Raw genomic sequence first — 14,172 nt, forward strand, 5'->3', positions numbered from 1 at the left:
AGCCCCCCAGGAGCGGGAGGCTCGGGCAGCAGGGGAGGAGGCTGAGGCAGGGTGATGACCATGGGCTCTTGTGGGAGCAGTCTGGGTTGGAAGCCCTGCAGGTCTGAATTTTTTGGTGCCACCCGCCTGTTGCTTCTCTTGGCTTTGTTGAGAAACGCAAAAATAAACCAAGTGTTTTGAATTTACGTGGCTTTGCTTGTCAAACTGGACAGTGTGGCCACAGGAAGGAAACCCTGAACTGGGAGGGAACAGAACTCATTTTCCAGGTAAGTAAGTGGGCTGGGGCCACTGGCCCCCCATTTCCCTGCCTCAGCCACTCCCAGGGTGATGAGCTTCCTCTGGGCCCAGGGGCCTCTCTTTAACAAGCCTTCCTCCACCATTCCCCAGAGTGATTCTCATAATCAGCCAGGTGTGGGAGCTGTAGAGTTGGATGAATTCCACAATAATTTTTTTTCCCATTCAATAAACATCAAACATCCATTTTTATCAATTTTAAGATAACATGGATTTTAAATATTCTTATTTTCTGTATCTCTAAGAAAGAAAAAATAAAAGTCGCTCAGTCGTGTCCAACTCTTTGCGACCCCATGGACTGTAGCCTACCAGGCTCCTCTGTCCATGGGATTTTCCAGGCAAGAATACTGGAGTGGGTTGCCATTTCCTTCTCCAGGAGATCTTCCCGACCCAGGGACTGAACCTGGGTCTTCCGCATTGTAGGCAGACGCTTTACTGTCTGAGCCACCAGGGAAATCTAAAAAAAAAAAATCACTGCCAATTAAACCATGATATGCCATCAACTGTAAGATGTATCTCATCAGAGATGTGAAAAAAATATGAAACATGTGTCTCAGAATTGATTGTAATGTATATGCCAGGTGTGGGACTGGTGCCAAGGGGCAGGGGGCACCAACAAGAGTGAGATTCAGTTCCTTGCCTCAAGTTCACTGCCTGTCAGAATTGATGAAACAGCCACAGAAACGAATACAGTCTTAGCCCCCGTGCTGGTGGGGCTGGGTGAGGACCCAGGTGGAAGGAGGGAAGGATGGCGAGTAAGCGCTCTGAGGTCCGAGTTGTTTGGGACGTGTGGATGGGAGAAGGAATTTCGGGCAAGAGAAAGGTGAGGGTGGTGGTGGGAGAAGGAGAGAATGGATTGAAGTCCAGGGGGTGGGGTACCAGGTGAGTGGCTAAAGTGGCTGATGAGGCTGCAGGGTCTCAGGGCAGGCCGAGCATGGGAGGCCTTGCAGCAGGGCTGCCAGGAGGGGTGCTCACCTCCGTTGTGGTTAACACTGTTGGACTCGACCAGAGCTACGGTGATGGGCCGGCGCAGTGGGTCGTCGTCCTTCTCCAGCTCTGTCTCCCACAGGATGGCATCCCCGTCCTCGCTGAAGTTCTCCTGGCCCCCGTGGCCTCCAGGGAATTCTCCGGAGCCATCCTTCTGGCTGAACACTGCCATTCCGTACAGGCCATTGTAGCTGACATGGTTGCTGGTGACGTGGGGCAGGCTGGACGCCATCATCCACACACCACAGCCCTTATTAGCTGTAACAGTGAAAGGAGCTGGTCATTAATGCTGCCAACAGGCAAGGCAATACCCAGTATCTCCCCAGGCGGGGAAGCAAAAAGGCACTGGCCTGGGAAACTGGGCCACTGATTGGTAAATGGCCTTGAACAAGTCACTTTAGGGCTTGGCTGCTGCAGGCTTCTCCTTCATACAAGGGGTAGTAACAGGTTAATCTCACAACTACTGTCACCCCATGGGGTGTAAAAGTGCTCTGGGAACTGCCAAGCCTCCACTTCCAGATTGGAAACACACAAGCCCATGGCAACAGTGCCCAAGGGGCCCTCAGAACTCATCCAGCCCAACCACACCCTGCACAGAAATGCAGGGTTTGAGTCCCAGCCCTACCACTCCCTACCTGTGTGATCCGGAGCAGGTTACTAAACTTCTCTGTGCCTCAGTTCCCTCATCTTAAAAATGGGGTTACTAACTGTAACCTCAGAAGGGGTCCTGAGGACTAAATATGATAATGCACAGAAAGGGCCTAGAAAGAGTCCAGGACCTGAATGTAGGTTAGCTATGATTATTATTATTAGAGATGCAGTCCAGAAAGACTGAGGTGTGGTCCAAGGTCACAGAAGGAATGAGAACAGTTTTCTTTCTATGATTACCCTATTTCTCCATTATATTTTTAGTTCTCTGGATCAAAAGAAAGAGTAAGAGGGGTTAGATGTTCATGTATCAGAAATCAGATGGCCCTGTCCTTACATAAGATCCACTCCTGCCCATGGCTGTTTTAAGTGGGGATTAAAGCTCTCTGCTTTGCTGACCCCATGGGGTCAACCTGGATTAGAAGGTGATTTATGAAAGGCTCATGCCTTCTGAGTGGGGCTATGACCTGAGATAGAGGCTGGTTTGTAAGATGAGGTACTGGGGGCCCAGGGAAAGGCAGTGACTCTCTCAGGACCTACAAGTTGGAGATGGAACCTGGGCTTCCTGCCTCCAGGCTGCACTGGGCCCCAAACCTGTCCCCAAGGAGAGCGGCTCTCACCGTAGATGGTGTTTCCTTCTAGCAGGCCTTTGCCTTCATCCCCCACAACCACACCATCCGAGTAGCCAAAGCAGATGAGGTTGCTCCTGAGGATGGGGAGCCCTCCTCGGCGGATGTCCACACCTCCCCACTGGTTCTCTCGGATGACATTTTCTACGGAAAGAGGTGGAAAAGATGGTCACGGGCCACCTACAGTGCCGGCATGAGGACTTAAACAGCTGACAGAAAACAAGTCCAGACAAGGACGCTGAGGCCTGCCCCTGTCAGGAGTCAGCACCCAGAATCTTGTCTGCTGTGTGGCTTCCCAAGGACGTGTCTGCTGTCTGCTTTCCCCAAGGGCAAGGTTTGTGTCTGCCTTGTGGTGTCCTGTATCCCCAGAACCCACTGTATCTAGCGGCCTGGAGGACTGATAACTAAGAACAGGCTGGCTTTAGAGTCCCTGGACCAAGGCCAGACAGGGCTGTCTGTCCTGGGGGATTGTCCTCGGGAGCACTGACACAGAATCCAGCCACTCCTCACAGGCCTGAGGGGGTGCGAGCCTGTCCTTCTCAGCCTCAGTTCTGGACTGACCACAGCCCTCCTCTCCCTCCACCATGTCTCTGGGAGGGGGCGGGCTGAAGGGCCGCCAGTGAGAAGGGGTGTCCTGGGACACTGCTGCCGCAGCACCAGGAGGGGACAGACTCTCAGCCTCTTGTGACAGGACTGCAATGGTTCAGAAGACCCTGTGTGACCAGCTCCTGCCTGCCTCTGGGACCCCTTCTCATACTCCTTGCGCCTTGTTCACCACACTGCAGCCAAATGAGCAACCTCTGTACTCCTCAGGCCTGCCAAGTCTGTTCCCACAGGTGGCCCCATTTGGAATCCTGGTTCTTTCCTGAGTTCCTTCCCATCCTCCAGCTTCTGGTTTACATGTCACTTTTTTGGAAGGCCTGCACTGACCACACAGTCCTAAATACCCACACAGTTTGCCTATCACTTTATTTTAATTGTCTGTAGATGAAATTCCCTGGCAGCCAAATGGTTAGGACTTGGCGCTTTCACTGCCAGGGCCAGAGTTTCATCCCTGATTGGGGAACTAAGATCCTGAAGCTGTGTGGTGTGGCCAAAAACCAAAAACATGTATCACCCTCAGAGATGACTCTTCTTGAAAAAAAATACATGCTTTTATTATTTTCCCCTCCTAAAATGTCAGTTCCTAACAGCAGAAATCATTCGTTTTCTTCACTGCTGTATCCCTAGCTCCTGCATACACTGTGTGCTCAAAAAATGTCTAATGAAGAAAGGCAGGATTCAGTCAAGAGGAGTTACTGGCCCAATATTTACTGGATCTCTTTACTGTTCTAGACATGGCTATGCTCTGTGCTGAGGCTACACTGATGCACCAGATGGACATGATCCTTGCCTTACAGAACACAGCAAAGGAGCCTGTCATTAAATGGATCATAAGAAATTAAGTACAATGTCCTACAGAGTAGGCCTACTTGGTGGACTAAGTGGGTGGATGTATAATGGGAGGTCAGGGCAGGCTTCCCCCAGGAAGAGACAATTGGGCTGAGGCTTGGAGAATGACAGGAGTTGGCCAGGCAGAGGGGGAATGAGGATGGATTGCCAGAGCAGGAACAAGCCCGTAGAGCCCAGAGAAGGGGTTCAGTTCGTGTGGTATGAATATTTCTGACAGTGTTCTGTGAGCCACCCACTCAGATCCTGTAAGCACCAGGCCTGGCAAAGAACGGATGTGACCTCCCTGCCTGGTGAGCACAGCTAGGGCGTGGAACCTGTGTCCCCGAGTGCTGGTCACCATCAGGAGGCCAGTCTGTCCAGGAGAAGGACTGGGTGGGTGGCAAGCTGGGGACGTTGGCTGGGTTGTGGCTGCCTGGCTGGTTACAGCTGCAGGCGTCTCATGCCTACCTGTGATGAGGCCTCTGCCATTCTCGTTCACAGCGATGCCGGCTGCGTGGCCCTTGAAAATGTGGTTCCGGCTAGAATGAAAGGAGAAGACAAAAGGTGAGACCAAACCAACATCATGCATCAAAGACAATGCCCATCCAAGGTGCCTGCCCTTCTCTGTGGGCTTCCCAGATGGCTCAGGTCCACTGGGATATAGAGCACCTCTTTGAGGCCCAGAAGCCAGGCAGAAAGCAATCGTCAGTTACCACTGCCCTCAAACCACCTGGAACTATGCCACAGAAACAGATATCCCTGTCTCTGGACTGTTAGCCACACTCAAGCACCATTTTATTTGTATTGTCGTTGTTGTACAGTATTATATGATTTGAAGGTGTACAATACAGTAATTCACAATTTTTAAAGGTTATACTCCATTTGCAGATATTATAAATATTGACTATATTCCTGATGTTGTACAATATATCCTTGCAGCTTATTCTATACGTAATATTTTATACCTCTTATACCTCTTAGTCACCTACCCCTATATTGCCCCTCTCTGCTTCCCTCTCCCTACTGGTGACCACTAGTTTGTTCTCTATATCTGACTCTGCTTTTTTATTATACTCACTAGTTTGTTGTATTTTTTAGACTCCATGTATAAGAGAATACAGTATTTCTTTCACTGACTTATCTCACTTGGCATAACGGAAGATCTAAGAAAGTATGCTCCTGACTCAGGAGACACACATGGCCCTACTGCCATGGAAAGTCCTCAAGAATGAGTTCCCTAGAATAAGACACCTGAGTTAAAGGACCTGCATTGCTCTAGTCTCTCAACTCTGGTTTCCTGCCTGTAAATACAGAGACACTCAGACACTGGCAGAACTGGGTTATTTCTGGAGGATACACATTTGCTGTTTGGTATTTTTACTAACAGGAATACTGTGATCTCCTTCTATACTGGAGGAGCACCTGCCCCCTCTTAGGAGGTGCCCTCCTACTTCCTACCATGCAGCCGAGGGATTTAGAGCCAAATATACAACTAGCTGTTCAGAGCCTGACACAGGGCCTGGCTCCTTTCACAGAACCTCACTGATCATGAGTCGGCTGATAAGTCTTCCCAACTGTAGGGCAGGATCCAAAGCGTTTACCACATGTTATTGTTGTTTAGTTGCTGAGTCGTGTCACTCTTTTGTGACCCCATAAACTGTGGCCTGCCAGGCTCCTTTGTCCAGGGATTTCCCAGGCAAGAATACTGGAGTGGGTTGACATTTCCTTCTCCAGGGGAATCTTCTTGACCCACAGATGGAACCCATGTCTCCTGCTTGACAGACAGATTTTTTACCACTGAGCCACCACCAGGGAAGCCCGTACTTCCTTATGGGGAAGCCAAATGCCAACTGTACCTACATTGTGCATTTGGAGTTGAATAAGTGAAACTGTTTGTTAAAAAACATCCTTATGTTTTTACTCAGATACGAAGCAACTGCTTTGATATGATTATAATTCAATCAACTGATGGTTACTCTGGGCTTCTAGAATTCAGGGTCAGATGCAGTCTCTGGGCTCAGGCAAACCTCATTCATATTTCTGAGAGCTGTGCCAGGGAAGCAAATGCATGAGTGTTATACATTTAGCACAAATCTCACTTACTTTCAGAAAGAATCCATGGCCCCTTGGAGAAACATGTATGTGTGTGTACATAGGGTAGGCAGAACAAAGATAAAAGAGACATCAGAAAACACGAGGAAAAGGGGACAGAGCATTGTTCCAAGAACCAATGGTGGGATATTAACACAGTTTGAGTCCTGTGCTTCCTTGCAGCCAAGGCAAAAAACAAACAAAAACAAAAAACCATAGGTTATGTAACTATTACCAGCAAAAAAATATGCTCAATGGCTTGCCTTATTGAGGTCACATCAGAGACCTTGGAATTCAGGGACCTCCCACAAATCCCTGTCCTCCATCACAAAGAAACATAAAGGAAAAAAGCACAACCTAATTCTCTCAAAGCGGCTGTTTTATTCAAAAAATACTTTTTATTGAAGTATATTTGATTTATAATGTTGTGCCAATCTCTGCTGTATAACAAAGTGACTTACTTATACACATATAGACATTCTTTTTCATATTCTTTTCCATGATAGTTTATCACAGGATAGGATATTGAATATAGTTCCCTGTGCTATACAGTAGGACCTTGTTGTTTATTCATTCTGCATATAGTAGTTTACATCTAAACCCAGAAATTTTTTTAGAGGGGGAGGCTCTTGGCTTGTGGGATCTTTGTTCCCCAACCAGGGGGAACAAAGGTCTTCAGCAGTAAGAGCATGGAGTCCTAACCACTGAATCACCAGAGAATTCCCTCAAAGTGACTGTTTTAAAAAGTCAAAAATAAAATAACAACAACAACAATGAAAAAGCCAAGACACTGATCTGGCTGTAATATTCCTTGCTCGAAACCCTTTAACAGCTCCCCAGCACCCACAAGGTTTGGGCATATGGCTGCAGTAAGTAACTACCACAAACTTGGTGGTTTAGAACAACACGAATTTATTATCTTCCAGTTTAGGAGGTCAGAAGTCCAAAATGGGTCTGACAGGGCTAAATCAAGGTGCCAGTAGACCTGCCTTTTTTCTGGAGACTCGGAAAGGATCTGTTTCTGACCTTTCCAGATCCTAGAGGCGGCCCAGGCTGGTCTGTGGCCTCATTCCTCTGGCCTTGGCTCTGTTGACACATTTCCTTCTCTGACTCTCCTGCTTCCCTCTTCTAAGGACCCTGTGATTACACTGGGCCCACCTGGATCACCCAGGGTACTCTCCCCATCTCAGCACCCTTAACTGAGTCACATCTGCAAAGTCTCTTCTGCCTTGTAGACAGTCTATGCACAGGTTCCAAGGATTAGAAAATGGATAGATTTGGGAGGCCATTATTCTACCTACCACACGTGGTATTCGAGTTTCTCTATGCTCCAGCATCAACCCCACTTTGTAGGCTGACCTTATGCCCAGACATACCACACTTTTCCCACCACTTTCCCAGGTCATACTCCAAATTTCACTGCCCCAGGCTTGTAATGCCTTTCTGAGGCCATAAAATCCTACTTGTCCTTCAGTAAAAGTAAAGTGTTAGTCACTTAGTCACATCCAACTCTTTGCAACCCCACAGACTGTAGCCTGCCAGGCTCCTCTGTCCATGGAATTTTCCAGCCAAGAATACTGGAGTGGGTTGCCATTCCCAGGGCATCTTCCTGACCCAGGGATTGAACCTGGGTCTCCTGCATTGCAGGTAGATTTTTTACCATCTGAGCACTGCTCAAATGTCAGCGCCCCACGTGCCCTGTCCTGACTCACTCAGTGGCAATCATGACTGGTTTCCTTCTGCACCTGCATGAAGAGCTATAAAAACGCTCACTTTAGTGAGTCCTTCCCTTACAGCTCCCATCTGCAGAATGACACTGAACACTTCACAGAGCAGAGACTGTTCATATACTCTTTATACTGCTAACCCCCTTATATGGAGTAAACACCTAAATGTGTGTTTAATGAATAGTATGCACACATACAAACCCATACTCTTAAGGCAATAATGTAAAAGATGGGAAAACAGCTCCATAATCACATGATCACTAATTGTTTTTAGTAAGCTGCCTATTGGAGAAGGAAATGGCACCTCACTCCAGTATTCTTGCCTGGGAAATCCCATGGACAGAGGAGTCTGGTGGGCTACAGTCCACGGGGTTGCAAAAGAGTCGGACACGACTTACTGACTAAACAACAAACAAAAACAAGCTGCCTTCAATAGTGAAAAAATAGAAGCCTAACAGTAATAGGACTGGTTCAAAAATGAGGGAGTATCAAAACAACAGAATGTTCTGAAACTGACCAAAGTGATAAATATAAGATCCTGCAACAACTTGGAAAAGTACACACAGGATAATGCAGGGAAAAACTCTCAGAATATATTTGCTGCACAGTAATTCCAGTTATTTTTGTAAAGCACAGACATAACATGTGAGTCTTCCACTCAAAACCTTTAATGATCCCCCCTTATCTAGACAGAATAAACTCCCACCTTTCCCACTGGACTACATAAGGCCTTCCTCATCTGGCCCAAGGCTTTCTAGCACACTGCCTGGCAGAGATGGACTGCCACAGGGATATAAACACTCAGGCTGCAGTGACCAAAGGACCCAAGATGATCTGGGACAGTCCCAACTTGAGATGTTTTACAGCAGTGTCACAACTTGTGTGAGACTTTTTCTCAAGCCCCAGAGGACTGCGTGCTCCCTGACTCTGCTATGTTCGGCTGCCTCTGCTCACACCACTTCCTTCTCTGGGAGCGTCAACTCCCCAGCTCCACGAGAGGCCAAGCCCTACCCGTATTTCAAAGTCTTAACCCCAATGCCAGCTCCCAAATGAGGCCCCCCACAGCCCCCTCATCAGAATAACTCCCCTCTCGGTACCACTTTGACAGCATTTATCACAGCCTGTACCACGTGATGGGTGGGCGGGCAGATCCACAGCCCCACTACCTACAGCTTACACCAGTGATGGATCACGGCATGCTTCCATGCTGAGGTCAGATGTAGCCTCCAGTCTTAACACAGCATCCCACGTAGCCACTAGCAACTAATCAGAGTCGTCAAGTGAGTTGAAATCTCTATGCCATCCCTATCTTAGCATTATTTCTGGACACACATGTCCTTCTCCAGACTAGAGTAAGCTCCAAGGGAGCAGAGTCTGCCTTGTTTACCTTTGTTATCATTATTAGAAGTTCCTTCTTGCTGAATAGAATGGCCCACATAATTAACTGGAAGGGAACACAGACACAAAAGCACAGAACACAGATAATATAACACAGAAGGCTGTGTTACTGAGGTGGGATTGTGGGTGAAGTCTGTCTCTTCTCTGCTTGCATGTATACAGTTGCTTCAGTAAACAAAAATGGTTTCAAATGAAGCAAAGACAGGAAGCAGGGAACCAGAGATGAAAGAAGAAGAATGGGACCATGGGTGAGCAGGGTGGTCTGAGTACAGAGGCACATACATACCTCACGACTGGATTTCCATGGTACAGGATGTAAATGCCAGCCTCCTTGTTTGAAAAGATTTGATTGTTCCGGATGATGCCTTTCCCATTGCCAAGGACAACAATGCCAGAGCGAAGGCCGTGGTGGATCTGGTTACACTGCAGGTGAACAGGAGACACCACAGAAGGCAGATGAGACATGCCGGTGAGCAGCAGAGGGCTCAGTGCTGCCCCACGGCAGGGCCAGGATGCAATAGTAGAAGAAAACATGTCACTGCGGGATCCCAAGCACAAAACAAAGGGAATGGACTGGGGGTGGCCCTGCCCTCTCTGCCCAGGTGCACACATGGATACCTGTCAGAGAGACTCCCAAGAGAGGAGTCTACCCCGCCCAGACTCTTGGGATGTATTAATAGGTACATCCTGACACTTAATGCTGAGGGCTCTTGCCTTCATCTACAATGCACAGTACTGAAGATTTCTGAGCCTCCAAAGAGCATGATCATCATCAAGGCCACATTACCCCAGGGCCCCGGGGGCAGAGCCCCAATACGTGGGAACACTGACTAAGCACAGGCCTCAGGGACCACTCAGGGAAGGGAGGGGGACTGTGGAAGGTGTAGCCCCAGGGAGCTTAGGTTTCCCATGAGCCAGGAGGCCACCAGAAGGTATACCAGCTACAAGGCCCCCTGGAGGTATTTCTGCCAAACTCCTCCATGCAAATGGGGAAAGAGACCCAGGGTCATATAGTACATTTGTGGCAGAGCTGGATCTGAAACCTAGCTTTTCTGTTTCCCAGTTAGTTGCCTTTTGCATACTGATTAAAATCTTAGGTTATTCTAAATTATAATTGTTTCACTCTGCTAATTTACAGCCTAAGTACAATTATATATTTAAATCAAGAAGCTAGCTGTTTCTTTTCCAAAACTATTTCACAAAAACAAAGTTTGCTTTAAAATGTTTCCTGCTGCAGGAGCTCCTATTCTTATTGGTTTCCAGATTTCCCCCTGAAGGATCTGGCAGACTCACCAGGGTAACCAAGTGTTTTTCAGGGCAGACATTATATCTTTATTCTTACTGAACTCAAAACCCACAAGAGCATATCCGGGCTGCAGGAAGGAAGGCCCTGTGAACTTCCCTATCTGCTGGGTCCTCAACCTTGCTGGGGGAGATTTCAGGGATGTGATTTATCCAAAGTCACCTTCAATACATGGAAGAAGAGACCAGAGTCACAAGGACACACAGAGGAAAGAACAGGAATGACTTGCAAGCAGGAAGCAACAGGAATTTAAAATGGTAGCATTTGCTTAGACATCCTAGAAAAGGTTTCTGAGAACTAGGAGCCACCCTGAAAGGGGCACCAAGATGGAGGAAGTACCAGAATGAGAGGGTTGGACTTCTTCCGGATGTCCACACCAGCCTCCGCGTTGTGGCAGATGTTGTTGCCAGCAATCAGGCCTCCACCCTCCAAGCGAAGAAAGATGCCTGATGCTCTGCAGTGGTGAATGTGGTTCTTGAGCATGATGATCTAGGCAGAGAAGAAACAGCCATTCATTTTCTGGTCACAAAGGTTATTTTTAAAAACCTGCTCAGGGAGCACCTGAGTTTCCTCCTTTCTGTCTGGTCTGTGCAGATCTGCCCGATGCCAGCTCAGTTGCTCTCACTATGCGCTCACAAGGAGGGAGCATCTCGATGCCCTTCCTGGTTTGGTCCTGCAGCCTCTGTACCAACCTCATACCTGTTCTTCACTAAACCCTGGATGGAAGCTTGGCCCTGGGCTCCACATCCACAGCCTCAGAATAGGATGGAAGGGATGCTAAGATGAGATGGGATTAGGCAGGCTGCTAACTCCACACGAAGAGTTCCCCAGAGGTCTGACGGCACAGCTACTTTAAATGGAAACAAGTGCCAATTCTATAGGCACTTCTGCTGGACTTCACCTGCCTAAGGAAGTGCTAGAGGGTAAGGTAACTCACAGGCGCTCCTTGCCCACCTTCCCTTTGGCTTTTCACTTGTAAGACAAATACCCATTCTTGCCCACTCTGCATCTCTCTTAATGTATTATCTTGCGGTAGAAAACCCACTGGAATTCCAAACTAAGAGACAGTTAGAAATGTTGGTATAGGGATAAGGAAGCCTCTTTAAAACAAGATACCATAACCCAGCACACAGCTTATTAAGAGGATGTATTGCCACTTACACTTTCTTTTTATATTTAATAATTATAAAAAAACTTAAAATGTTTTTTTAAAAACTGTGTATTAATAATAAAATATATTATGTGAAGGTAAATTGTGTACTAACAATAAACAATATATTACATTAGATTTAAATCCTGGGAGGGGTAAAGTATAATGCAAGTACAATTTCAAGGAGATGCTTTCTGCTTATGATGGAGAAAGTTAGAAAGAGTATTGCTCCCACAAGAAGAATCTCTGAATCCATGAGAGCTGAGGTTGCAGGACCACCAACGAGCCTGGAATCTAAGGGAAAAAGGCACCTCCAAGGACATGACACGGGAGTACCTGCTTGTTTGAAAAGACACAGGTGCCATGCTAGCCAGAAAGAAGAGTTTGGCTAACTGTTTTCACAACTTGTTAAAAGCCAAGTGTGAATCAGTGAGAGCACAGAAGCCCCGGGAGTAGCTGCATCTGTTCATTTCTCCACAGATCATCCCAGGTGCTCACGGAGAAAGGCTGAGGGCGGGACAAGAGGCCAGAGATGCCTCCCTCCTGCTGGGCACTTGGTGGGAAAGAACAGTCACTTTGGAAAAAGCACTAAGCCCCTCTTGGATTTTCCCCCAATGGGATTTTCCAGAGAACAAGCTTTAAGCAGCTGGGTGAAGAGCTGCAAACCCTGTGGCTCTCATGAGGGGTGGTGGAAGACAGAAAAACAATAAACCCTTTATCCCTCAGGGATGTGGAAGGAAAATGTTTTGGTCTTGAGGGTTAGAATTCCCCTCCTAGTGTAGGAGGTGAGGCAGGACCATTGCAAAGGGCCCACTGCCAAGGTCCTAACCCATGGACACACCTACCCAAGACTAAGGATGAATGGGGATACCAGAAACTGCTTACCAGGACAGCTCTGCCTCATTCAAGTCAGATGATGGACATGGGGCAAGTGTGCATTATAAGCTTAAGAGATGATGACTTTTAAAACAGTACAGACTAGCTCCATCCAAGCCCTCCTGCATACAACCACTGAAGCCCTCTCACCACTCAAAAATCATGTTCCTGGTGACCTAGTGAGGCCTCATGGGTCTGCACAGTAAGCCTATGACAGCACCTTGCTATTATGTATACACCGCACCGCGTAAGTCAGGTTCCGGAAGATGTTTCCTTCCATCTTGGCTCGGCCGTAAGAGCAAACAAAAACACCTCCCTTGCCGTCCCGGAAGAGGCACTTGCGGATGAGGCAGCCCTGCACAGAGCTGGCCAGTGCCATGGCCTCCCTGTCCTTCTGCAGCTCCTGCTGCAGGGAGTTCAGCACCAGGCAGCTGGGCAGCTGGATGGAGGCTCCAGGCAGCGGTGGGCCCAAAAAAGAGCCCCCCAGGACCGGCCGTGGGCCCTGCGCTTGGTAGGACAGTCTGTATGTGAGCTGGTCCTCGTCCTCGTCCTCGCCGCTGGGACTCAGGCCTCCATCGCTGCTGTCTGGGGTCCGGGCCACCCTCTCCCCATTGCTGCCCACCTCTGCCTCCCGTGAGCCAGCCGCGGGGGAGCCGGTGGCTGGGCTGGTGGGGCTCTGGCTGCCCTCAATGACAATGCCACAGGTCCTCGGGCTCCAGGCCTGGTCCCTGCTCTCCAGGTCGAGGGACATTAAAGAGTCTGAGTCCTCGGTAGGGAGCACGCCGGGAGAGGACCTGATGAGCCCTAAGAGGTGCGTGTAGGCCCAGTTGTTCTCTGAGGATGGGTGGCCCTCGACAGTCACCGAGTTGTTTTCACTGCCCACGAATTCACAGTTTTCCAGGACACACAAGGGCACGTTGTGCAGAAAGACATGAGTGTTCTTGAAGGAGCAAAACTTCACTTGGCAGGTGCCCGGGCCGTGGACCTGGATGTGCCCATTCTCGAAGTTGCAGTTGTCAAACTGGACGTGACCTGAAGTTGTCTGGGGGATGAGAGAGAGACAGTGGGTGTAAGAGGGATAAGATCTGTTTTGCTTGTCAGAGCTCTGACTGCTCCAGAGGGGGTGGTGCCTCGAGAGGCCTTCTGTTCTGCTGGTCACGTTCCCTTCCCCACAGGCTGCATGTCTGCCAGCCCCGGAGGAACCGGGAGCTGCTCCGCATGATGGAAGCTGCCTGCCCTTCTCTCCCTCCAGTCCCAAAGGGCTGGGACAGGAGTGGAAATGGAGAACGGCAGAAAAGTTCACTCTGCAGCAGGGCCCTTCCCCAACCCCTCAAATCTCAAGTAAATCCTACCAATGCTCATGAAGCACTCAGGATAAGGAGTGTGGGGGTGACCTGCAGAAAGGGGATGATGCTGAATGCTCAGAGGGATGATGGGGGAAATGGAATCCACACATGTTAACACTGGACATGAACCAGGAAACTATCACTCTAGGGATGATTAGAAATGATGGGGAAGCTTACAATTTCCACTGACCCAGGAGCTGGCTGGGATGCAAGCCCAACTTTATCAAGCCCTCTGATGGGTAAGGGTCCCACGTGGTGCCTCAGTTTCAGAGAGACTGTGTCCATCACGTGG

General features: G+C 48.7%; 1 protein-coding gene across 3 annotated transcripts in view; it reads right to left on the reverse strand.

The window, feature by feature from the left end:
• FBXO10 (F-box protein 10) overlaps positions 1-14,172 on the reverse strand; it is a 43,200-nt gene that overhangs the window by 5,787 nt on the left and 23,241 nt on the right. For 2 of the 3 annotated variants that reach the window (XM_040224724.1, XM_040224789.1), the window contains 6 exons: positions 12,755-13,576; positions 10,848-10,997; positions 9,492-9,628; positions 4,458-4,528; positions 2,550-2,702; positions 1,270-1,539 (listed from right to left, as the gene is read on the reverse strand). In XM_040224724.1, coding sequence (XP_040080658.1) covers positions 1,270-1,539; positions 2,550-2,702; positions 4,458-4,528; positions 9,492-9,628; positions 10,848-10,997; positions 12,755-13,576 — 1,603 coding nt within the window. The remainder of the gene's footprint in view (positions 1-1,269; positions 1,540-2,549; positions 2,703-4,457; positions 4,529-9,491; positions 9,629-10,847; positions 10,998-12,754; positions 13,577-14,172) is intronic. The other variant, XM_040224860.1, reaches the window with a different exon arrangement.

Source organism: Oryx dammah, unplaced genomic scaffold (genome assembly GCF_014754425.2).
Source record: "Oryx dammah isolate SB20612 unplaced genomic scaffold, SCBI_Odam_1.1 HiC_scaffold_1, whole genome shotgun sequence".
Taxonomy (NCBI): domain Eukaryota; kingdom Metazoa; phylum Chordata; class Mammalia; order Artiodactyla; family Bovidae; genus Oryx; species Oryx dammah.